The 26,049-nt window shown below is 44.2% G+C and overlaps 1 protein-coding gene and 1 long non-coding RNA gene across 2 annotated transcripts in view; one reads left to right on the forward strand and one right to left on the reverse strand.

Annotated features, from left to right (window-relative positions):
* Positions 1-1,002: 1,002 nt before the first annotated feature.
* Positions 1,003-4,503, reverse strand: LOC128143251 (uncharacterized). The gene is made up of 3 exons (XR_008235692.1): positions 4,373-4,503; positions 1,919-2,013; positions 1,003-1,468 (listed from the first exon to the last, which is right to left on the reverse strand). It is a non-coding gene; the product is annotated as an uncharacterized LOC128143251 (long non-coding RNA).
* Positions 4,504-6,745: 2,242 nt separating this feature from the next.
* The window catches only part of RERG (RAS like estrogen regulated growth inhibitor), a 113,924-nt gene continuing 94,620 nt past the window's right edge, over positions 6,746-26,049 (forward strand). The window contains exons 1-2 of the mRNA XM_052790554.1: positions 6,746-6,788; positions 8,541-8,715. Of these exons, the coding sequence (XP_052646514.1) occupies positions 8,655-8,715 (61 nt within the window). The 5' untranslated portion in view covers positions 6,746-6,788; positions 8,541-8,654. The remainder of the gene's footprint in view (positions 6,789-8,540; positions 8,716-26,049) is intronic.

A 26,049-nucleotide genomic window follows, 5' to 3' on the forward strand; every position in this document is an offset into this window, starting at 1 on the left:
AAACAAAATTGCTGTCTCTTACACACAGGAATAGAAATCAGTGAGAAACCAAGGAAAGGATGAAAGTCTGTTTCTCTTAAAAAAAAAAAAAATCTCATTTTCTGTTAATGCAGTGGTCTGGCTAACCTAAAATGAATCATTTCAGTTCTGGATAGCTTAGACAGAAAAGTCAAGAAAATTACTCTCATGGTGACAATTTCTTCACTTTTCCCCCTTTTATCTTTACTCTATCTTTAGCTCATGCTATGTATAGGATGCCAAGTTGAATTTTTCCTTTTGTTGAAGAGTTCTGAATCCATCCCTCTCCAAACTCACAAGACTGTACCCTACCCATAAATACCATACAGTTTTGAGGCAGGATGCTATCATTTTATCACATCAATGTTTTCCTAAATGTAATTAAATATTCTCTGTGGCAGGGACTGCTATGTTTGTCTTCATCCTGGCCACAGGGCTGCAGGGTTAGCCCTTTCAGCTATGTCTACGGATGCTCTCTGACAGCACTGTGTATCCCCATCCTGCTACGTGGCTGTGCCCAGCATTCACACAGTACCTTGCTGTACATGTTATCAGACCATTTTAGGAAGGACACAGGCTGACGTGTCTATCTGATGTTCGCCATGGTCGCATTCCCACAAAGCAGCGTATTGTCATACACTACAAGGACAGGCAGACATGGTTTATGCTAAGGAATAGCCCCCACTCAAGATTTCCCTTGCAGTGTATCCCTGAGCTCATTAAACCCTGCCCCTGAGAATGGACTGGCATCTGAAGGGCTTGGGTAGGAAGCAAGTCTGGATTTGATCAGGCATGGATAAAGATTCCTATGTAAAATCCACGACAACCTATCTCTCTCCTTGATACAAGTACAGAACTGTTTGATACAACATGAAACAGCCCCAGTAGAAAGAAACGGGGTATATATTCACACATACATATGTACTGTGGTTACCAAGACACTCTTCTGTGAAAGGTCACCCCCTGCCAAATCCACTGCTTGGCTTCAGAATGGGAGATGGAAGCGTGGCCTCCTGCCTCTCTGGGCATGCCATGGCGACTGGCATTACAGTGTGTTGAAAGCAGATGTTCCTCAGTCTCACCTCTGTGAACAGACCTGTATCTCCTAATCCTAGGTCTAAATATCCTCCAAAGTCCTAGCAGTCATTCGGTTTCTTGAAGATATTAACAATGGCAGCAATTTCCCCTTCCCATTCTCTTGATTAAACAGAGGGAAGGAGGTAGAAAAAAGACGAGAGATGTAAAACTCCAGATGTTGTCGACACCAATATCTGGTTCCACCAGAGAATTTGAACACTGAAGCAATGATGAATTACAGTGGGGTCCCTATGGCAATCCAGATTGCAATCATAATACCATTGAGGAAGAATAAGAGCTAGCATTCATTAACATGAATAGCAAATGAATTTATGACAATTTCCACTGGTCCTTTCAAAGAACATGAATACATCTGTAAGAAATTAAGATGACACATCAGTGTAACTCATTCATTAATAAAGTCTGGTATTGCACATTTGTTGCAAAATTTGTCGCAACTGTTACCAGTGGTTTTTAATTCTATAACTGTACTTTATTAAAACCATGACACAAATCTCTCTAGCAGATGAGTACTAGCTATTTTGCAGACTGTTATGTAGGTGATTTAATTATTAGTCCAAATATACTTTGGTGTAGAAACTGAACTTCATCAGTTTTAAAGCAAGTAGGTATTTAATCATTATAAATATGCACAAGTGAGTTACAGTCACCCTGCTTTCTTTAGGGTTATACAGCAATTAATTTTACATTAGCAAACACCTACTGAAGGATCTCTCTGTAATCTGAGTAAGTGTGGAGGGAGAAATAACAATACCAGAAAAGCAAACTGTAACAAAGAGCAAAACCAGTAATAGCAACATACCAAACTGTGATGGAGTCAGTGCAGTCACTGCTGTATTCCCGTGAGCGTGGAGTCACAGCTTGCCCATTTTTAAGGGAAGACTGTCAGGATACAACCTAGTCAATGGCACAGGTGAGAAGAAACACAGATTAGCAGAATTTATGCATTTTAACTGGGGCAATACGAAGAGTATCCATTAGCCATGTGTTATAAAACATGAGTTTATGCTTTTCTACTTAGCAATAGTTCCTACTGAGCTGTGCCTCTCAGCTTTGCACATGTATCACCGTTAAATATACCTGATAAAAATCTTGCTACTGCAAGAAACCCAAGCTGTGTATTACATGTCTCCGTGCAAATGTGCCAAATCCATACTGAGACAGAAGGCCTGCATTAGGAGACAGCATAGAGGCATTTGCATGTGTGAGATCCACACGATACTGTGAAGAGCATCCCATGTCCATCTCCAGTGCCCTGTTTTGGCACCTCATCAAGCCAAATGGAACAAAATGTTGAAGCCTGGGTTCTGCAAGCGACTCCGCAACCCACCTTCAGGTGATACTAATGGGGAAGCTGTTGCTTCCTTGGCCACTCCATTAAGCCTGTCCATGTAAGGTTAAATGCAAACAAATGTTCTCAGTATTGTAGTCTCATTTATTGCATTAGAAATAAACGAAGTAATAAAGCCTGCATCTTAAAAATATGTATTTGATTTTTCTTCTATATAGTGAGGAGGAAAGTCAAGAGAAAGAGAAGTTATAAATCCTTAGTGTACACTCAAGAAAACCCATCATTATAAACTCAGTGTTTCATGAGCCACGAGGGAAAATATGAGAAAATGCAATATTAATTTAAAACAGCAATACTTCATATTGACTACAAACCAAACTAACAGCAAAGTTCATCCATAATTTAATGACAAAGCTGCAATTTTTTTCATGGCACTAGATTAGCGTAACTGAACAGATTTATGTACATTGCCGAGAGCCAACACAAAAACATTTGGAAGATATTCTATGAAAATGAAGAAAGCAATCCGAATGTTTCCCAATGAACCCTTAGTAATAGCTACATATATTTGTGTTAACATGCTATTTATTTGGTAGTTTTTCTACTAGTTATCAAGTATCATCTCAGCGCTCAGACCAGTACTGGAAGGAAGGGCAAAAAAGTAAACCAAGTCACTGATGGGCTGCTGTTTGAGACAAGGATCCAGCTCTGACCAGGTGTGCTCTGACCTAGAGCAATCCTCGCTGCAGGTCTGGGCTGCTCTTCTACAGCAGCAGCAAAGACAGTAGTCCTGAGCTCAAGAACCCCTTCCTTACTGCAGGAGTCATACCAGAGGAGTCTGTTTCCTTGTCCATGTCACCAATGGCATGATGTGCTCTACAGTTAGTAGACACTTGGACTCAGTTGCACGAAGGTGCTCAGAAGATGAAATGCCACTCATTTCCATAGGATGATTCAGAGACTCCTAAGTGACCTTCTGAAATCAGGTCTTTGTCATCTTTTCTTCTCTCATGAGTCTCATCAAACCCCATGCCCAAATCCTGTTTTGAAAGTTGTTGAAACCTGCAAAATTATCATCTATAATGGGAATTCCAGCTTCGGAAGAAAAAATACCCCACCTTCAGCATTCCTTTGCTGTTCACATATCCTTTTCACGTGTTAGCTGTCAGGCCTGCAGTGTCACACCAGTCCTATCTCCCACCTTTGGGGAAGCAAATGCCATTGGCTTTCACAACAGAAACACCTCCAGAAAACACACCATAAGCACCCAGAATGAAAATGATAAGCTGGTTAGAAGTGTTTGACGGTAAACAGGTAACACCTCCAGACCAGACAGAAAGAACACTCTGGACTTTAGCAACAATTAGATATCTTATTAAGCCAGTAAAGTAGTATTTAGTGGTACTTAAAATTGTGAGCCTTTCTAAAATACTTCTGTCAATTGTAACTGCACCTCTGTTAATCCATCCTGAAACAGCATTTTGCTTTGACTTAAGAGTCTGTGGCTTCATCTACATTTCAAGTTGTTCACATTCCTATTTCATTATCTGCTCCTCAGCCATTACGGTTTCTGGTGCACGGGGATAGTCTGAAGCTCTGACTGCAGACACTGGCTGACTGCAGGCATTTACCAGACCATAAAAGAACCAAAATTCTTGCTCTGGACCATTGGTGGGCATCTTCCTAAGCAAAAAGGGATGCAACCAGGTGTGGATAACAGGGGAGCTAAGCCAGCTATATCCCTTGCACCATGAGGTGCAGGCCGACCTTACAGACCCTGGTGTACGTACACAGCCATGGAGCCGCAGCCGCAGTTTCCATGTTCACAGTGTGGCTGGGCCCAGCTCTTCAGCAGCAACATGTCCGCAGTGCCTGGGCTGACCGAGGGAGAGGAGGTCGCCTGCTCTGCCCTATTACAAGGCACAGTATTGCCCCTAGGAGTCGTAAAGCCACAGATAAACTCACTGGTGACTGTGGGTAGATACACTTCATTGCTTTGACACCGTAGAAAAGGAGCCTACAAAAAGGAGGGAGTTTCCCTCAGCTCCACTCCAATCAATATTTCCCACAGGCCAGCTATCCTCTTGTGCCGGGACTGCTCCTTTTCCTGGTAAAACAAGAATAATATTTTTAAGTATACTGAAGTGCTATTTTCCAAAATGAATTAAGGTTCTGAAGTGCTATGACTCACCAAACATGCAAGGCACAAGAGGGAGAAATCTAAGAAACATGGCTCTGGTGGGGAGGGAAAGGGATGCTCCTGACTTCTGCTGGATCAGGCTGAGTTCAGACTGACAGCACACAGACCATCTGGGAGCAGACCCCGCGTACCTTCGGTTTTGCTTCCCCTCTCCCAAATTTTCAGAAGACGGAAGGGCAGAAAGGGAACCTGCCCCATCATGCAGGCAGTCAGTCACGTGACGGTCTTCACATGGGAAACCTTGACCTCTTTACCTATGCCAGGATAATACCCATGAGCACATTTTAGGATCAGCAAATGTGGCAAAGCCACTGAGAAAATGTCTTCCACAACTACCAACAAACCATTGCTTACGACAAAGCAAGGTGGTCCTTGGTCTATAGGACTAAAACCAAAGGCTTTCAAAACCCGTTTTGGGTAGACCCCCCCTCGCAAACCCATCAACATTATGTATGAGAAGCACAGTCAGTACAGAGAAAACAAACAGCAACTGAGGCGGTCCTGGACCAGCCCTGTGGGTCTCAACCATTTGAAACCCTTGCCTGTGTCCATGATTAGTGTTTACTAAATTCTTATGCCCTGGCACCAATAAGAGACTTCAGCGCAAGCAGACTGCACAGCCACTAGGATTTTTAATGACCAATAAATTATCTGCTGCTTTGGAAAAGCCAGTTATCATATTTAATTTGACAGCCCCATGCAGGGTGAATTCCATAGACACAAAACAAATGTCAGGCCTCGAGACTAACACACATTTCTCCAGATGCAAAATAGACACTCACCAGTTGCTCTCTTAGGAGGATGGAAAAAGCTAATCCCTCTAAATTACGTAAACCAAACGAGAGTGAAGGCTTAAAGCCTCGGCATTTACTTTTAACAAGTAAAGCATAAACCACACTACTGCTTTCACATCTGCCTTTGGATTTTTTTTTTTTTTTTTTGCCTTTGAATGATATGCAGTACAACTAATTTAAGATCGGCTCCTGAGTGCCTGCAGCTGGCACAGCTTGGAGGGAAAATAGTAGGTGCTCCTTTCTCCTCAGGACTGCCACCCTGCCCCCTAAACGCTTATTGTGCTCTTGTAGAAAGGCTTGGATCACAGAAGATCTTTTTGAATCCAACTTTTATTTAATTTTGCATCAAGAAAGACAGCGAGGGGAGAGCTTTTTCTTTTACTCATCTTGTATCTCATTCAGATCTGGGCTGGAACAGAAACAGAGGAGGAACATCCACTGAACTCTTAAGTGCTTTCCAGCTCTGGTTCACATCTGTTACTAATGTATCTTTACATTACCAGATAGTTTAATAAACAAGGAAGTAAGAGTTGTCCGGTGAATTTGATCCTATCATTTCAGAACTCGATCCCTGGCTGTGACACTAGCCTCTTGGAGGGACCGATGTAATTACACGGTTCGTTTTCCCCCTTTGCAAATTGAAATAACAATGCTTTCCTTTGCCATAAGCCACGCTGGGATGCAGGGACGAAGAGCGCCGTGGCAAAAGCTGGTGCTACTGGAAAGCGGTCTGATGAGGCAGCAACCTTACTGTCACTTTGCTGTTCTGCTTGTCAGGACAGGGAGAGACTACCCGGCTCTGTATAGAGTCATGCGGGGTGGCACCGGAGAGCAGCACTAACCGAATAAGAGGGAAGGAAAAAGAGTACTTGAGCTGTTAAATTAAGCTCTGGAGCAGACTTGGCCGGGCCCGCTAGCGAGCACTCAGACAAAATTTACGCGTGTGAACGGCAGCCGTCGGCCCGCATAATTAAAGGCTACGTTACCGTCAAACACGCCGACTTAGAGGGCTGCGCTCCTTCCTCCCGGAGACCGCACCGGGTGACGCCTGCAGGAATCTACAGCGAGGGCCCGGTCCGGCCCGTCCGGCTCCCCCCACCGCTCCCCGCCCGCCGGGCCCAGCGGAGCGCAGCGGGCCCGCGCCCGCCGCCCTCCGCACCGCGTCGGGGCGGGCGTGCTGCGCCCGGCGGCCCGCAGGGGGCGCCGCAGTGCCGCGCGGCGGCCGGCGGGCGCTGCGGGAGCCGCCGCCGGGCGAGCGGGCGGCCTCTCCGCATTGTGCGGCCGCGCCGCTGCCGCCGGCGGGAGCGCGGGCGCGCCCGGGGCCGGGCCGGGCCGCGCCTCCCTCGCCGAGCGCGGCCCCTCCGCGCCGCTGGCCGCGTGCAAGGAGGTGAGCGCCGGGCGGGCGGCGCGGAGCGGAGCGGAGCTGTGCGCGCCCGCGGGGCTTCTCCGCGGGCGCGGGGAGAAGGGAGGAGCGGGGGCGGGAGGATGCGGCGCGGGGGGGGGGGGGGGGGGCACGGTGCCCGCTGCGCGCGGGGCCGCGGGCGCAGAGCCGGGTGTGCCGGGGGCGCGGCGGTGCCCGCAGCCGCGGGAGCCGCCCTGCGCCGGGCGGGCGGCACCTGCCGGGTCCCGGCCGGGGAGCAGAGCCCACCCGAAGTTACGGGGCAGGCGGTGATGAATCGGCATCTACATAGAAATGTACAATATACCTGCCGGCGAGGGGCGGGCGGGGGCGCGGGGCAGCGCGGGCGCGGAGCGGCGGGTCGTGCCGCGCCGCGGGCGGCGGCAGGGGCTCGGCGCTGGCCGCAGGGGCTCGGCGCTGGCCGCAGGGGCTCGGCGCTGGCCGCAGGGGCTCGGCGCTGGCCGGGCGCGCAGCCCCGCGGCGCTGGGCTAAGTACCGGCTGGCGGCCGGGAGCTTTCGTGGGATGGAAATGCCGGTGTCCCCCTCCCACCCCGCTAGGTGATACGGCTCCTGAAGCACTCTGCGTTCTAACTGTTGATGCGAAGCGAGCGTGGTCTGATATATGCTCTTAGGCAAAATGAATCAGGAGCATAAAGGCGTCAGAGATGAGTTGGGACCCTTCTCTAAGTCCAGTGTCTTTACTCTTTCTTTTTACAAGCTTTTTTTTTTTTTAATAGGCAAAAGCCGCAGGCTTTTATTTCAAGAGACAACTTTTAAATGCATTTTGCTGTAGACCGGGTAATATTAATGTAGAGAGCTTCCTACGTCACTGTTAGAATTTACGGTTAAAGCGGACACTTTAGCACAGCAGCAAACCTTCATAACAGGTTGCATTCGCAAGTAAAGTTCTACCCTGTTTTAAAGGGAGACCGAATTTTTGATGTTTTAGTCAGGGCTGAGGATCATCATCACCATCACAGTTGCCATTTTTCGCCCAAGATCTTAAAGCATTCTACAATGACGGGTACTGTTATAATTTTTACTCTCCGGGTTAGAGAAATCAAGGAGAAGAAGTGTCAGGTGACTTGCTCAAGGTCACGCAGCCAAGCTGTGAATATAGATAATTCCCATGTGGCCTATTAAAAGCATATTACCAGAAATTCTGGCATCCTTTTTCTAACCCCATGCTTTGCCGAATGTTTATGTATGAGCTGAGGCAGCTTAAACAAGGAGCACTGGAGAACGTCTGCGTACAGATTTGTTTAGCAGAATGGGCAAGGTACAAGTGCTTAGAGGTTTTTAGGCAACTGCAGCTGAGTAATTGAAACCTTTCTGGAACTAGAGGGCTTGAGGAAAGATCAGGTCTCTGCAGGCACTATTAGTGAGTGCTTGTGGCTTTTAAATACATTCTACAAGAACTAATTCGTTGGAGTTGAGGCAAATACAGTAAATATAAGCAATTGCAGCTGAAAGAGAAAGAAAGAATAAGGAACCTTGTGAGGCAGGTACTCTGGGTTAAGTGCCTTTTGCAATATTACAGTGCCAGTGTGAAACAAACAGCGAGAGCTAGAAAGCTGAAGGTAGGTTTTGTATGAACAGTGCCAAATGTGTCAGTGGTGTTACTGCAGTGTTTAAAGTGGGAACGTAGCATCAATTATCATGACTATTTAAAAAGAAAAAAGGGGGGTTGAGGGAGAGCCTGGCTCCTTGCAGCTCCATCCTCGTGGTGTTCTTCCCCAGGCTCTGCATTGACGTCACAATGACACGGTGAAGCTGAAGACAGGAGCTGGGAACAGTTCTTCTGCTTCACTTTTGATAGTCGGGTGAATTTGTCACCGCTCCCTTCCTTCCAGCATGGCTAAGAGCGCAGAAGTGAAGCTGGCGATTTTTGGTCGAGCTGGCGTGGGCAAGTCAGGTATGTTTGTCATCTGATTTTTTCTTATGCTTGTCATCAGGTAACTTTTTGCTCCCTGTGTGCAGACAAACTCTTTGTACAAAGGGACAGCTCTGACCTTATTCTTGTCAGGGAAGTCAGGATCAGGCCAGGAGTTCTCTCTTCCTTGCCTTCCACACTATTTTCTCCAGGTTCTCCAGAATAAAGTACTTTTATCACTTTAAAAAAAAAGCAAACCCAACAACAACAAAACAAACTTCCCACCCCAACTCAATCCCACTTCTCATTGAGTGAGTAGCAAGATTCCTCTTTTCCATTGGAACAGAATTAGTAATATTTAATTTGTCTCTTCATATGAAGGTATCTATATTATGCTCCCTATCCTCCAAGATAAGATACTCTATTAAATATTGGGTGACTTCTGTAATAGCTGTAATTCCGGTTGATTTCAGTGACGAATTTTTATTCTCAGTGCTCTCTTGCATTTACATATTTACCTGTAAACCGAGAAAATATGACGTGTAAAGTTTGCATTTGGAGAGATCTTTTGAGAAACAGATATAGTCTGGTGAGTTCATATGGTAGAAACACAAGGGGGAGGCATAAATGTTAAAAATCCATTTCTACAGACAGCCTTTCCTTTGGTGAGACAAGGAGCATAACGCGAGGGTTGCAGGCTCTCTCGGGTAGTTCAGTGGTGTTGCATTAACTTGACAGCTCCAGGACCGCTCCAACATGTCCTTGCACCACAGGCTTGAAGAAATAAAGAGACTGAGTCTAATCATACTCCTGTACCGGCTTGGGAATTCTAAGGTACTGTTTATTTTAGAGAACTCTGCACAAGACAAGCCAGGAGGTAGGATGTACTGGTAAGAGCATTAGGCTAGACTCTCAGCTGCTGTCAACCAGCTCCAGTTCCCCAAAGTAACTTTTGTATTAGAAGGGCCAAGGTTCTGGCCCGTAAACGTATTATAGTTTTACGGGCCAGATAGTTTTGTTAACTTCAGAACGGGTTGTTTATAAAAGTGCATTTACCCAGAAGGTATTTTACCAGAACACTCTCAGTGAAGTAGCTCTGTCAGCCTTCAGGAAAAAAGGCGTATGTGAGGCAGAGGTTGTTAGAGATTATACCGCTTACACAAAGACAATGCAGATTAAATTCTACCTTGTTGAATAAAATACCTAAGGGAATGCTGATAATATACTGGGATAAGTTTAAACTGTTCCTTCTCCCCTGCTGTGCTCACCCCTCCCCTCTTTTGTATTTGTATTTCACTGTCCTGTCCAAGTTTTGTGAGTAACTTCAGTGGTTCTTGTTTTGGTTTGTCTTACATTTATTTAGTTGACGGTTTCTGTGGTTGTCCAGTCTTTTGGCTGGATTCAAAATAATGCAAGAGCATGTTGAAGTATTTGCAGGAAAATTGAAACACTAAGAGACTCCCCTTGCCCTGATATTCCTAATCATTTGAGAGCTTACATTTAAAAAATACAAAACTACCAGTTAAGTGCTCAGTTAAAATGCCTCACCAGCATAGGATCAACAAGAGCCTTTTTTACCTGTTGTATCCTTTTTGTAGACTTCAATATACTAGGATTTTATGGTTAAAATGTTTTCCTGTAGTCCTGGAACCGGGCAGGAGATAATTTTTAATGAAAAGCCAATAAAAACATCCTAGTCCTTCAGAGTCTTCCCCCTGTCTCTTTTCTTTTTCTCCCATTTGAGATGCAAGGAAATATTACATAAAATATGACTAAGGTCCCCTCTTTTTGACTGTGACCACGCATGTGAAGTTGTGTGGAAATGAAGGCACAAGTAAGTGGGCAGCACAACAAGGTGAATTTAGGAGTGTGGAGACACTACAGAGTGCTGTCGGCTACCTCAACAGAGCAGCAACTGTGCCTCCCAGAATCTCCAGCTTGCTTATGAAAACCCCTCTTGTATGTTCCCATAAAAGGATCCAGTTTCAACAGCTCGGCCAACTCCAGAGAAATAAGGGGGGGGGGGGGGGGGGGGAAGTGTGTCTGAAAATACCAATTTGCCTGTAGCCAACAGTAGCAACAGTGGGAGCTGTGGAAGTGCTGTTACACCTTTGCAAAAAGCAGAGCCGGACACAAAGTAGTCTCCAGATAGCTGGGTTTGGCGGATAAGCACCCTACTAGATTAGTGTTGATAGTGTCTTTTTTTTAGTGTAGCTGTGTAATTCCCTATCCCTGTGACCAGTTTATAATACATTGTTGAGACGATCCTGTGGCCATAGGTTACTAGAGTAGGCTTGGCCAGACAGCTGCAAGATAAGCCAGACTCCAGAAGCAAGAATGCAAGGCAGAACGCTGGAGCACGCTAGATATGTGCAATGAAAAGGAGACGTTGGGTGATAAATAAGGCCACTGTAATTGCCAGAAAGTCATGCCAAAATATGGTCACTGGCTTGCTTGCTTGGCTCATCTTCATTTGCTGAGGAAGAGCCAGACATTAGGTTCTTAATCTGTAAGAGGCTTCACCACCTGACGGCATCTGTGAACTTACAGACACATATTGTAATATCCTGGAAAGGCTCCTCTTCCAGTTCCCGACCAGGACTTTGGATCAGTGAGTCAAAGCAGCTATGAAGAAAGAAGTGTTGTGCTTCAGGACATGTGGAGAATTAAAGTTGTCCCTCATACACCATGAAAGCCAATAGAACTGTTACCATTAGTGAGAGCTGAGGAACATCCTTATCTCATCATTAATGCTAGACATCTGTTTAATGGGGTGCAAGACTGCTTGTTCTACTAAGTAGTCCCAGCTAATCCAAGACTCTCCCAACATGAGGTGGGAAACCAGAACACTGTTCACAAGTCAGAATAGTGATAGCATCTCAAAAAAGAGTTAAAGCCAGGGAAAACAAAACTTCTCTCCACTTTCTTGCTGCTTGTCATGTTTCCATGGTTCAAAGGTTTAAAAAACAAGTGGGGGGAATTGCAAGTCTGAGTGCCAGCTCTTTACTGTTCTCCTTCCTTGCCTTGTCTCCTCCCGCCTCCTGGAGAAGGCCAGCAGAATTGTTAATCAACTCACCTGTCCTGTTTTGGTTTTTACTTAATGTAGACCTAAACCTCTCAAATAGAAAAGGAGGAGCAAGCCAACTCAGAAAGTGCCTCTAGTAAGGCACTTAGTTCAGAATTACACTGAGTAGCAAACCACTGGTCAGCTCATCTGGGCAAGCTCATCAGGTACGACCGTCCCAACCTGCTCTTGCACAGTGGACTGGATGCTCTTCTATTCACCCAGTTCTTACTCTTCAGAAGTTGCATAAACTTTGCTTTAAACTAGCTGAAAAAAACCAGATGCAGAGCTCTGCCTGAGCCAAGGAGCACTTTGCTGCTCTTTCACTCAGGAAGAAGAGGAGACGCTCTGTGGGTGGGAAGGGACATTGCTAAGCCCTGCTATAGATAACAGGGCTGCACCTCCTAATTTGGGCTACAGTCAAGCGACACTGAGAAGGACAGAGAGCTTTTAAAGTCTTTTTCTTCATGTCCAAGAGGAGATTGGAGGGAGCGGGGAATTAAAGTTGATGTGAATTACTTAAACATTGCTGTTTAAATTGTTCTTCTGCTGAATCCTACAGCTTCATTCCTATGGTAACAAAAGTTAGAATTTCCTAAATAGCTCCTTTTAAAAATACAGTAGTAACAATTAATAAAGACTTACAGGCCTTGTTCTTCCATGTCATTACAAGGTACAGTACGTGCCCAGAAAGCTAGAGAGGAGTGAAAATGTATGAACCAGGAGGAGAAAAGAAGGGCATGTACTGGATAGCACTGCACGGCTCATACTTTTCCAACTCATAATTCAGTTGACTATGAATGCTCAAAATACCTCTGCTTAGGAGCCTTTATATTTTGGCCAAAAAAGAGAGAATGTCCAGCTGCAGTATGTGCTGTCCAACTTGCCTTTTCACTCTGTGTGTGTGCCAGGCTGAATACTCCAAGTTTCTGGGTTAGTGTGTATGGTGTGCCCACACAGGCAGATGCACTTCTCATCTGTCTGGACGGGTCGTGCAGCTGCAGCCATCGTATGTGACATGGACGTGTGTGTGGTTTCTACTGGTGCTTAAACGACAGAAAGATACTAAAGCTCCCACAGGCTCCCCTCAGTAAATATGTGTCTGCTTCTAGGCAGCTATGCAAATCATTTTCTTTTGCAATCAGGCACATGAGACACAGGGCTGTTGTCGATCTTGTGATCCAGCAATAGCTCAGATGCTTGTGTTTGGGCAAGAGGGTGATCGATAAAGTGGCATCAGTAAATAACATCCTGCAAAGAGCCTGTCCCATCTCAGAAATGAAGATCTCGCTAACTTCAATCATTTTAGTGTCACAGTTAGGAAAGTCCTGAGTAGATTTGTATCTGTTGGCTTACGCTATTTTCCCTGTCTAACCCAGGATGGGGGAACATACTTAAGAGAAAGATATCTGGATTTGAAAGTTCCTACGGAACAAATTCAAGCAACAGCCAAGCCAAAGAGGCCTACAACAAATCTGTGTTTTGTTTTCATTATTTGGGGATATGTCTGAAATACACTACCAGGGATCACTTCCCACTTGCAAGGTCTGGACATGTGGGGAATAGAACTGAATTTAGCACCACCCCCCATTCAAAAAAACATACGGGTTACTGGGAAAGAAGCCCATTTCAAAGTGATTTTCTACTTCACAAATCCCTGCTCATATGTTTTCCCCCACTAGTTTCATTTCAGGGACTTTTGGGGAGGAAACATGAGTTATTAAGGAGCGATTAGTCATCAAGCTCACAGCTCTGCTGGTAAGGCAGGGAAAGCTACCACAAAAGCTTCAAAGTCCATGCTATACCAACTGATTTATCTAGGGAAGATTACTGTAATAAGGTGTCTCTGAAATCCAAAAATGTGGGTGGAAGAAGACTGTGGATTTTCTGGTTTGGTTTTTTGTTTGTTTGTTTTTTTACACTGGTGGAGTAGATGAGTTGCTTTTTTTCCTTTGTTCTTAAGAATGGCAATGACAACCAGATGCTTAAGCAATTATTCAGTGATCAAGTTTAACACCCACTATATTAATTCTCCCTAATATTTCACTGGTAAAGTACTCATTAAACAATCCCACTTTTTGCATCCTTTGGTTTTACACTTTTCAACCAGGTACAGGTTCACTGAGGTACTGTGCATGTACGTGTATATGTACTGGCAGAAATATAACAGTAATTAGGTCACACTGGATGAGGTTTTGTGATTATTTCTCCCCCAGCAAGCATGTAAATGTGTCCCCCTGGAGCAGGTAATATTGCAAGCAACCAGTTGCATTCACATGACTTTTCCACACTTCTGTCCAGTGGGTAACGCTGATGCCTATACAGAGGGTGAGCCCTGGGTTCATGGATCAGTGAAAAAAGTCGCTGTCACCCATGAATGTGTGGCCCTGAGAGTCCTTGCCATGCCAGCAAGGAGAGGGGCCCCTGTTGTAGTGGACCTAACACGTGCAGTTTTGGGGCCAGGCAGGGTGTACAATAATAACCAAGTGCAGGGCTGTACGGGGATCAGCAGTACCTGTGGGCAACCCCAGCATGCCACTTGGAAAAGCCCCACTGGCCTTACCACACAGATACAAGCAGTATAGTATTTAGTCAGCAGCTGTGTGACAGTCTTTCCTGGACTTTCTCAAAACTGCATTTGTTGATTGTTGTTATGCTAAAACTGAAGAGAGGGAACACCAAGAACTTGGGCTAGACACACAAGCATTTGCTCTGAGTGGCAAGATGGTCTACTTGTATCTGTTACCTCCTCCCTTTCCTCTGCTTATTTGCCTGTCCGTAGTTCACTATAGCCTTGCAATTGGTGTAGAAAGCATTCATGCTCTGGTCAACATTCAATCTTCCTTCTGGCTAACCATGAAATAATAGAAGGCAGAATTTCTCTAACCAAACGCCAACTTGCTCATTCAAGCATAGCTGCCTTCCCTGTTCCATCTCATTTAACTACATCTGACATCAGCTCTACCTGCGTCCCCTCTCAGCAGCTGGTGGCAGCTGTTAGAGCTAAGCCTAGTCCTGCTGTTCTTTGTTTCTGTTTAGGTTGAGCTAAATATAGCCTGCTGTTTGATTACCAAGGAAGGAATGCCAGGATTCAAGATTTATGCATGCAGCACAGATTTTTCTCTAGGCCTGTGCCCAGCTACCCCCTGCAGCTCTTGCCTTGATAAGATAGCCATCCTGCCCACTTTTGTCTCCTGTAGTCATTGCGAAAGACAACCAAAAAGCTTCCTGGTGGAGTCCCAGGAATCATTCACTGGCTTACTGCAAAGCCTTGCACTGTTTTGGCCAGTTTGCTGTTCCCTACCAGGTCACTGAATGCACTGGTATCTCCTAGGCTGCTGACCCTAATGGATCCTTTCAGAAATGCTAAGATTTTATTCTTCCACGAACTTGTTCTTTACCTCCCTGCTATCTGGAGTCCCTGCCTACCCCTTGGCTTGCATATACTTCTTTGCTTCATTTCTTCTCAGCTATCACCCTTCCTTTTCACGTTGCCAGTTTAGTACATGCTTCCTAAGGTCTGTGTATGGTGGAATCACTTCTGCTTTGTACTTTACATGAAAACTTTGTATTTACAGTTGCCTTCTTAGCCTCCTCACTTAGTGCTTCCTCCCATCTCTGTTTCTCATCTCCAGCTCCTCCGTTACTCTTTGCCCACACTGTCAGTGCATCATTAAAGGCTCAGTGCACGAGTTCCAGATGAGCTGACCTGGCAGCAGTGATGTGATGTGGCAAAGAACAGCCACTCTGAAGTGGTTCTCACTGTCCTGGAAACCATTCCCTGGCTTGGACTTTGAGGATGCTCCAAGCTTTGCTCCAGACAGTCATTATGTGAAGCCAGCTTCACACGGGTTAAAAAGGGAAGCAGTATATATCTTTACATAGCTAGCCTTGGTCATAGAAGTGGGTAAATGCACCTATTTTGGCTTCGTGGCAGACCAGGAGAAACAAGTTATGTCTGTGTTTCCCAAGCAAACTTTCTCTGCATTTATCTTTGTGCCACCCTTGCATCTTTTACATTTTTAGCACCCAAAAATAAATATGTAAGTATATGAAAAAACCACCGCCTTAAAGTAGGAGTATCAACAAAATGCTTCAGGCTTCAGCCGAGCTGTGGTTATAGGGCTGTCATTAACTGCTGTTGATTGAAGGTGTACCCTCTCACCACACACCTGGCAGGCACTCCCAACACTGTGGTGAGCAGGAGACTGGAAAAATTCCTGTAAGATAGCAGTGGACAAGGAAACTACAGCATCCTCATCCATTTGCTGCTTTTATTCCAAGTCTATGTTTGCTCTACATTACTGACAGTCTTTTATTCTACTTGCTGCTGCAGAGTTACAACTTTGGGAGAAGGCACCCCTTGGCTTTCCTTCCCTTTCCACACGCAGTTTGCAGGGCGCTGCCATGAGCTCTCCCCATTGCCACTTCACTGGTTATGGGACTCCCACCTCACCAGCTCTCAACCTGGCCTGCTGTTTGAACTAGCCTTTCTTTCCATTCGCCTCAGATTAAACCAGCTCCCCCGATTTCATTGACTCCTACCTCTTCCTAGAGTCAGAAATATAACTGCGAAGGGAGGTGCATCTGTTTCTATAGCCTTTTCATAATTCTGAATGGGAAAAGTACTTTTTATGATTGTTTCCCACCAGGTAGAGCATTCACTCTGCTGGAGTTAGTCCGCAGCTGTTAGTTTCTAATGGATTTGCCATGTAGGTGTTGGGAAACACCATATATTATGGTAGTGACGCTGTAGATAACTCATATTCTATGCATACAGTATGAAAAGATGAATGGCAAGAGAAGCATGAAGCCCTGGGGAAGGAAGTAGTAGATATATTAAACATATGTGCAGCTTTAAAACGCCATAGAAATTGGCTGGAGTCTCCAGCTGCCTTTCCAGAAATGTTAGACAGCAGTCTGCGCACAGGAAAATGAGAGAATATGTTGAAAACATCAAGCCTGGTTTTGAAAGCACATGAAGCTCCTGATGTTCACAGGTTGTTTTGCTGCTGCCACGCAGGGGTCAGAGGAAAGGAAGCTGCAGACAAGCAAGAGCAGACGCCTGGGGCAGCGATGCATTACCATGTGGGAACTGTTTAGATAAGTGGCTTGAAAAGTTTTCAAGCTGGAAGGATGCAACTGGAGAGTACACAGGATATACTCTCCCAGGGAGGGAATTTCTTTAGCACTCGAACAGCACTCTAGCTTTCCAAAGGGCTGTGGGAACAAGGGCCACCACCATGACCCTCCCGCAAGACATGCCACCATGACTATCCTCAAGTGGCCAATATGGAAACCGAGGTGAAGGAAGGAGGAGCCTGATAGTCTCAAGTCACCAAGGGAATTGCGACTTGGGCATTGCCAAAGCTTCTTATATATATATACTCTCAGTATAACTATAATGTAATCTATCATAGATTTGCACAACCCTACTCTGGAGGGCTGCTTCTGTCAGTGGTTTATCTCTGTGCCTGCCATGGGAAACAAAAATCCCACTTGGCGGAAGCCAGTTACGCAGAGCTGTCAACCGTGATCTTTTCCTGACCTACCCAGCAATTGACCTGTGCCCTTGAGGAGCTTTACAAGTGAGAACTACAAGTCTGACATTTGGAGCAGGGAAATGCAAGAAAATGTAGAAGCCAAAAAATCGGAGTGGGCTATTTATTTCTTCACTGAAATAGGGCTGCAGAATAAATAGAAATATATTGGAGAGTCACCACAGAAGAATGCAGTATTAGACCCATGGGGAGCAGGAAAAAAACACAAACAAAAAAAGTCCCAAACCCCACACTCTGCAAAATGTGGGGCATGGGAGTATGAGTGCCAAAACAAACACCTTGTGTAACCAACCTTAGTGGCAGAATCTGTGATGCCAAGCACTATTGCTTAACCCAACTGGATGCTTGTGGTTACATACACTGAAGCTGGTTCTGCTCCAGGCTGAATTCCAACATGAAATAATTTAATAGTGATCCACAGCATGAGTTTGTCCCACAGGTCCATGTCTATTAGATCTATTGCCAGGCAAAGTTTCAGGAAATTTATCTCCAATTAAGAAAACTTGACCTTTATCTACAGGGAGCAAGGTAGGTCACGAGATTATCAAAGAGGAGAGGACTATCAGTGTCCTTATTTATGTATTTATTTAGAAAGTTGTCCTTCAGTGGCGTGTGGTCTTGTACCTGTTCTGGCAGTGGGTGCCTGCTTACCCCAGCTGAGGATCTGGCTAAACAAGCTTCTTTACAAAGCTGGGAGTGTGAAGTGCCTACACAATCACCTTTCCCCTTGCTGCAAGAGGGAGCTGAGGAATTTGCCTTATTTCCTGACCACAGTCAACAAAATCACTGAAGTAAGAGGATCGAGAGCTCTTGTAATTCATATCCTAGCAAGTGCAACTGCACATGTGGGCCTTATGTCCACTCTTTCTGTTTATTTATGTTTACCTTGCTGACAAGAACAAGGAGCACAGCAATTGTCCCATAAAGGTGCACAGTCCTGAAAGAACACCACCTGCCTCTGAAGAGCTGCAGGCAGAAAGGTTGAAGGCAACAAGAGACAACTTTATCCAGGACACAGCTTACTGTATTTTAATTATCAATTACTCATATACCATGTCCTATTGATGACTTTGTGACTAAAGAAATAGGCTTGGGCATAGGACTGTGAATAATCCAGCTACAGGCTAGTGAGCATAGGTTGGCCATAGATGGAAAACAATCCAAACTGGGCAGAAAGCCCCATGCTTTTGAGATTTGATAATTGAAAAATGTAAATCAAAATTCTCCCCATTATGTGTCAATGGAAGGATTCATTAATTAGCTGTACTGGTAAGACATGAAAAGTAAGTGACGCAAAAGTCAATGACACAAAAAGCAATCCAGGCTCATTTTTTTTGCTTGAAAGCAAGTGACTGACCAGACTGGAGTGTTCAGGCCCATTCGCAGGGAGAGGCAGTCCTGTCTGGAAGCACCAGCTGACCACCCTTTTCCTCATATAACTGATACTGTCTCACTGAAATGAAAGCAAGCACTGGCTGAGGCAAGAAATCAAGATCTTGCCTTTAATTAATCTTCAATGCCCCATGGTAACCTCAAATAAGTACATCTCATGCAAGAATACTCTTTCATTAGTGTTCAGTGTAATTGAAGCAGTCTTTTTCTCACCACCCCCAACCATGCATCCTCAACATCACTTTGTTAATTTCTTGGGGATTTTTGTTTTCAGTTTGACCTGGCACCTGAAACAACCAAGCCTCTTTCATGAAACAAACTACCTCTATTTTAAACATACTCAGTATGACTGTTTTCTTCATTAATTTTTTTTATTTAGGCTCTAGCATGAAAGAGGCACCTGAGCTTTGACTCAGCACCACTATGGTGGAAACCAGTGGAAGTTCACATAGTGCTCAGTGTATGTTGGGAGGAGTTTGGGAACCCGTACTATAAGAAATACTTGCATAGTTTGGACAGGTCTTACGTATAGTTCTGCAGACTTCTAGAGCTCCAAGGAAAAGATCATGCACTATTTCCACTCTTTTCTGCTTGAAAAGGCAGACACATTGGATTCTGAGCTAAGAAAGGAGCTTTGCCTGTTCTGTTTTCCTAGGCCCCCTCTACAGGAATTTCATTCTCCTATTTTATCAGTAAAGTTGCCTATTTCCTAAGCAGTTGTAGCACCTATGATGTATATTGATCTGTAAAATCATGGGCTGCATGGTACAATACGCATCAGCTCTGGAGCAGGCTAGCTTGACATCCCTTTGAAGATGAGGCAAGAGACAGACCATGGAAAATGCAGAATGACCCTAGAGCAATTTCTTAATTTTTAGCACCTTACAGGTATGAAAAGTATCATAATTTGCCTGCAGGAGGTCTCTAGACCCAGCTGAACAAAGCTTCAATATTGTTAGGACTAATTTCATGTTCAGTATCATACACCTCGCTTCACATTAGGTCTGTATCTAAATCTAAGTCTAAAAGACTTTTTAAATCACCTAAAATAATTTTGCCTGGCTCATTTTATAGCATTTCTTCAATTGCCAGACATTTACTGAATGATACTTTCTAGCAAGCTGTGAAAAGTTTAATACCATCAAGTCTGAGGAACTTTGTTGCACATGAGAGCGCTGCAAGTATTACTTTTTGTTCCCAGTGCTGCAGCATGGTTCGGGACTGGCTGCGAATAGAAGCAGGGAACTCAACAGAAGAGTGACCTTCACAGCCAAGTTAAAACAGTACATTGCCACCTCAGATCCTACTTCTAGTTTCTGCACAGGAGGTAGCTGACATTCATGTTGTTCAAAAAGGCAGGGAAAATAACAATGACCAAGAGCAGGAGTTGGAACAGGCCTTAGGGAAACTTGTTCGTGATTAAAACACCTTGAAGCTCGATTGTGCACTGTCATTTTCTGTTCATTCCCATTAATACCATTGCTCTTGGTGAAGGTTAAAATGCTTTTGTGTTTTGTGGATAACAAGACATAGCAGATGGAAAAAACTCTTTAGTTTCAAGTGTGGGCAGACTGACATCATGTGTTAAAAGTACTAAATCATTGTGCAATTCCAGGACTTCTCTGTTCACTTTAATAGGTGACTCTTAAGAAGTCAGGGCTCTACACTCCTGTGACATTCTAAAGGCATATTTCATATGACATTTCAGAACACTTTGAACCTGCTGATTGCAGAAGTGCTCTCAGATCCCAAACTGTTTTGCTCAGAAAAAAGTTTCCAGGGCAGTCACGAACATAGGATGCTGGGTGTGCCTCCTGGAGTACTAAACCAGTGGGAGTAGTTTTGCACATGGGTGTCTTTTGTAAGGCATAATTCAGTTGCACCTCTACAGTTTCTGAAGAATCCTAGGGATCATCTTAATGATGTTGCTCTTTTATTTGGAGAACAAAATGAATGTGGTTTGTTGGGGGTTTTTTGAGTCTGAATATTGACATCTAGAAAAACTTACCTGCCTGAAGCTTAGAGCACAAAGTGACATTATGTAGTTCCCTGTTGGATTGCAGGCTTTCTGAGGAGCAAGGCTAGCATCACAGTAAAAGTGATGGTACATGACCCAAGAGACCCAGGTTTGATTCCTGTAAGCAAAGTTCCTGGGCTGCCGGCTTTCAGCTATTCTAAAAAAAACCAAAAGAAAACAAACCCCACACTCAAAAAAGAACCCCACGAAAACAGGCTAGGAGAAAAGTGCATGAATGCATGGAGCCACTAGGTCACTATGGGAATGAGAACTGTCTCTTGTAGAATGCCCAGTGACTGTTCTGTCGTCAGTTTATCCCTGTACCCCTTACATGAGGGACAGCCAGTACTGAAATAGCCTTATGGATTGGGACACATTTTAGCACAGTACAGGAGTGTGCAGTGATACTAATGTGTGAACTCCTTATATCACTCAAGGACTTTGGTGAAGCACTGCGACATGATCAAGGAATTTTGTTACCTCAGCACAACTTTGTAGCCACTACTTCTAAAAAAAATTGTACCATCCTGAAGCTTTCTGGTGCACAGATGAAGTAAAACAAGTGTTATTTACCACCTTACTGTAGGAGGACTTACACCATCTGTATCTCCAGAAGCCAGGTCACAGTAGCTCCTTCAACTCATGTATTTGAAAGAGAACATTGTTGCCTAAATATCACATAGGTAGTGCATTTGCTACCGTACTTCAATATTAAATAATCCTGGAGAAACTGAACGACAATAACGTGAGATATATGTATGGACTATCTCTACTCTTAGGGAGTCAGTGCAGGGCTCTCTAGCAGTAGTCTCAGCAGTACAGACCTTGTCCAATTTTAAGTAACTCATGAACCCCCTAGGATTTTATTCCTCAGTAAATAATTTCCCCAGTGACAAGCATTTTATGCCTTCATTGCAAGGGGGTCAGAGTAGATGACTGCAGTGACCCTTCCTGACTTGAAAAATATGATCTTGTTGGCCATGAGTGTATTAAATTAAAAATTTTTCCCTGGTGCTTAATTGCCTCTTCTTTCCCTTTTGAGCTAAATGACTTCTGTAGTCATGATCCTGTCCTCTGGGCCACTTGAACTTTCCTTCTTCTTAGCAGAGTTTGCATTCTATATATATGATTATTCCTACATGCTGTCTAACCACATGGAACCCCATCCTCATTTTATAAGACAAATTATTTTCATAATACAATTATGAAATCTCTTTATAGTATTTAAGAAAAAAACAAATTTATGTAACTTCCTGTTAATAAAACAAATACATATAACTTTATGGCACTAAGTTGAAAGCATTTGCTGAGTCAATGTTTGGACTGTGCTACAGGGGTGTTAATAAGAACTAGCAAATTTTATGCATTTGAACTCATTAAAATGAACAGCACAATTTGTGCAGCAGTGGCGTATTTGCAAGAATAGGGATTAATAAGAGCATGTGGAATAGCAGAATACAGATGCAATTCCTTTTGTAAATTCACATGAAGATCAGAACAAAGATACAGAGCTTTCTGCTGACTCTTGCTAACATGAATACTTTTACCTCTGACCAGGTTGTAAGATTTGAAAACACACTGGCAAAGAAACTAAGAGCTTGCACAGAGGAGGTCCTGCACAGATCAGTGGGGAAATCTAGAAGCAGACAGTTTTAGAAAGAAAATCTAAGTTAATACTCTTAGAAGATGAAAAAGCAAAGTCACAGAAAGGTGAGCTTTAGTTACAACTCTTCAAAACTAGATGGAAATTTGACTGGATTATTTGCAAAGCTGAAGAATATTAGTTATGGGAAATTAAAGATTATTAGTTAAATTAATTCAAGATTCCACAAAATGCTAGACTAAATAACCTTATACAGTGCCCTGAACAAATGCTGTGGCCCTCACAGATGGAGGGAGATTGATATATAGGTAATATTTGATTTCAAACAATCTGAATTGCAGCTTGTTGGTGCCACTACTTCTGCACTGTTTTCTTGTCCTTAGAGGTGATAATCTACTAGGGAGGTCCCAGTTTAAAGGAGGTTCTCCTTATTCAGAAACAGCTGTGAGAGATTTGAAAAGCAGAGGTTTCAAAACACTCACTGAGAGAAGGGCAAGAAGGTAGATGTTTGGGGATCATTTTTTTTAATCTCTCAATTAAGAGCAGGTTTCCTCAGGCTTAGCCACTCCAAGGACTTTAACAGAACTGATCCAGGAGAATCTGCAGCGATTTACAGCGAGACTTTTCTCCTCCCCCCCCCCCCCCCCCCCGAAACATACTGGTTTGGGTCTTTTCTGAATTGCCATCATTACTTAGTTTCCAGAGCAATATTTCCACAATTTAGAAGTATTGACAGGCATCTGGAGATCAATCCAAAGTCTGTAGAAATCAGTGGAAAAGCACGTGTTTATTTCTGTGGGCTTTGGAGCAGGTCCATGGAGAGCAGGGTCAGTTGTGCCATGGGCCATGCCCACTGTCCCTCCACGGCACTTCCCAGGGAGGAAGGCAGCAGTCTGGGATGTCCCCACACCCAGTGCTAGCAGACTCTCTCAGAAAGTAGTATAATGAATTGAAAGACAGATACCATTTAAAAGCAAACATTGTAAAGGCAAAACCATAGACCTCGGCAAAAGCGTGGTGTGCTATTTCCTCAATCATAGGTGCTGTGTTGTTTTTGCATTCAGAATTTGGAGTACTTCCTACAAATTCTCTAAAAGCTCATCATCTGAAAAAGTTATAGTTCAGACTTCTTTTCCACCCCTGCCTTGCAACAGCAATACACTGCAAATAGCGCAGCACTAATACACCCTTGCAATAGCACGTATTTCACATACTGAGGACAGGCACTGGGCAAAGACAAGAAGTAACTGATACCAAGGTGGTAGCTGTGCCAGCAGTCCAAGCCAGACCTCTCCAGTTCAATCTAGACCCTGGCTTCTTGGACCAACAACTCTTTCTGCTGTTTGCGTGGTTTAAACTACCACTATCAGCATGTTAGATTTTTCAGTTGCACAAATCCAGACTTACCACAACCTACTGGCTTCATCTCCTAGATGCAAGCACCTAGCAGCGTGCTTCCTATCACAGGACAGCAAGGACATGCCCACAGTTGCAGTGTTTTTCTGCTCAACAGTGATGTGATACTTCTAGATGAGCCTGGCTCAGGCTGCTCAGAGCGGTGAAAAAAAAAAAAGAGGTGCTTTGTTGAGAGCTTTGGCAACTGAAATAATGAGGAGACAATGCTAGTTACTAGCAGAAAAAGCATCAGGGTCACAGATTCAATAAAAGGAACTATTTAGCTGTGCTGCCTCAAAACGCTGAGTTGTGTAAGCGAAGTCAGTGCGGCTCCTGCATTTCTTTCTGACAAGGATGAGGCTTAGCCTGACAGATGATGCTCAGTTTTCAGTCTGACAGGTGGAGCTGGAAGCAACGCTATTTAACATAGCCTTAAATAGTAGTAGGGTAGTACCAGGGCCCCGCTAAATTTCTAAGGACATTGCTTAGATTTAACTGTTCAGGCTGGATATTTCTATGCTGGGTGTCTGCTTCAGGCTGCTTTTTTTTTCTGGAAGTTGCCTGCAGAAGTAATACAGGCATTTCTAAGAACAAGGTTAGGAAAAAAATAGGTTGTGTCTGCGTTAAAAAATATTCTTGCAGCCACTTTACATAGGTATTCTAGTATCATCAGTCCCCAAAGCAGGAAGTCAAAATATGACAGAGAGGGGTTAGCATGTCAGCAAGGGTATGCTTTTGCTATGCTTGTGAAAGTATACTTATCTTTGGTAACAAGCCAATGCCTCTGAAAGTCCTGAGTTGTGTTTCACGTGTTGGAGCTGGGAGTTAAATTTTCCTCATGAGTTTATCCTTACGGAAAACATTCCAGCTCTGGATACAGGACTAGCTTTCTTTTCAAGGAGCCGTGTAAGGAAGAAAGTGGGCATGCTGTCATTGCGTTTTCCTTTTTGCTGGCACAGAGGCACTCTGAAGAAGTAGTGAAGTGCATGGGAGACAAAAATCCCAAGAAACAAAAAGCAAAAAGCAATTGCCTTTCCATTAGTTTATCTGAAACAGATTTGTCTCAGGAAGCAATGCTGGAAGCTAAAAATGTGGCTCCCAGCCTCAGAGATCAGTGGCAAAATTTCAGTCGCTTTACCTCATCTGGCATCCAAGTCTCTGCACATCAGCGCGAGCCTTTCTCTTCCATGCTTGGGCTTTGATGGAGCTTTTTACACTCTGTATCTTTTTTACATCCAGTGCAACTAGAAATAAAGAATGAATCAGCCTCACCCACTTAAAGATGCTTCTGAACTGGGCAGGGTCACAAGACGTAGGCAAAGGGAGTTCTCCCTCCTGCTACTGCCTGTGTGGTAATTACGCTATGGATAAGCGGAGGTCTTCTGTCTCAAGGGCCATCAGGCCAGCCAGCACCTCTCACCAGCACAAAAAATAAACCAAAGCACAGGGCTGAGGTTTACCTCACTGGTTCAGGAGAAAATTTAAGTTAAATACAATAAGTATTGTATCTCACATAGGGAGATGGATATACATGCACGCACACAAATATATATCTCTCCAAGTATCTTTTGGCAGCTGGGCTTTGTGGGCTCATATTCAGTCTTTTGAATAGCCCAGGCAGAGCCTGCAATCTTGCAAAACAAGTTCCAGTTTTCAAACAGCACAAGGGTTATACGGGCTATTTATGAATTTAAGAAACTGAAGCGCTGCTAAAAGAGAAAAGCCTGCCTTCGTAAGGCCTCTTCTCAAACATGGGCCACTAAGGGGACATCAAGGTCTAATGCCCTAGATAGAAGCCATTCCAGAGCAGTTAATTTTTCATCCATTTCAATTGAGAGATCAGTTCCTTGTGGCCTCTGAGTGTTTGGGGTTTTTTGTTTGGGTTTTTTTTTTTTTTGAAAGAGACTTTTTAGCGGAGGGTTAGAATGCAGTGTTCAAGTAAGGCCAGCGAGCAGCTTGGGAGGCAGTTTTAATACCCTGAGTACATACATACTATGCAGCAGCAGGCTCAGACACCATTGTTGGTGCATTAAATTAATTCTAGGTGTTCATCTTACTTCTAGGTGTTTATCTTAGCTAAATGCCTGTAAGACTCTAAAAAATGACAGTAATCCAAATGCCTTCCACAAGATTTAGCACCCGCACAGTGGCAAGGAAGCTTGAGATTCCAGTTTAGGCTGCCTCAACTGATGAATGCAGGGCACTTCGTGCATTGGCATTAACATCAGCTCAGCAGCACACTGTTATTTAGCTTTGGTGGAATTTTATAGCCTGCTTTACTGCAGCAAGAGCAGCAGTGTGATGAATCTTTTAAATAAATCTTATCAGATGGATTTGCTTGCAC

The sequence above is a fragment of the Harpia harpyja genome, chromosome 6 (assembly GCF_026419915.1).
Source record: "Harpia harpyja isolate bHarHar1 chromosome 6, bHarHar1 primary haplotype, whole genome shotgun sequence".
Lineage (NCBI taxonomy): Eukaryota > Metazoa > Chordata > Aves > Accipitriformes > Accipitridae > Harpia > Harpia harpyja.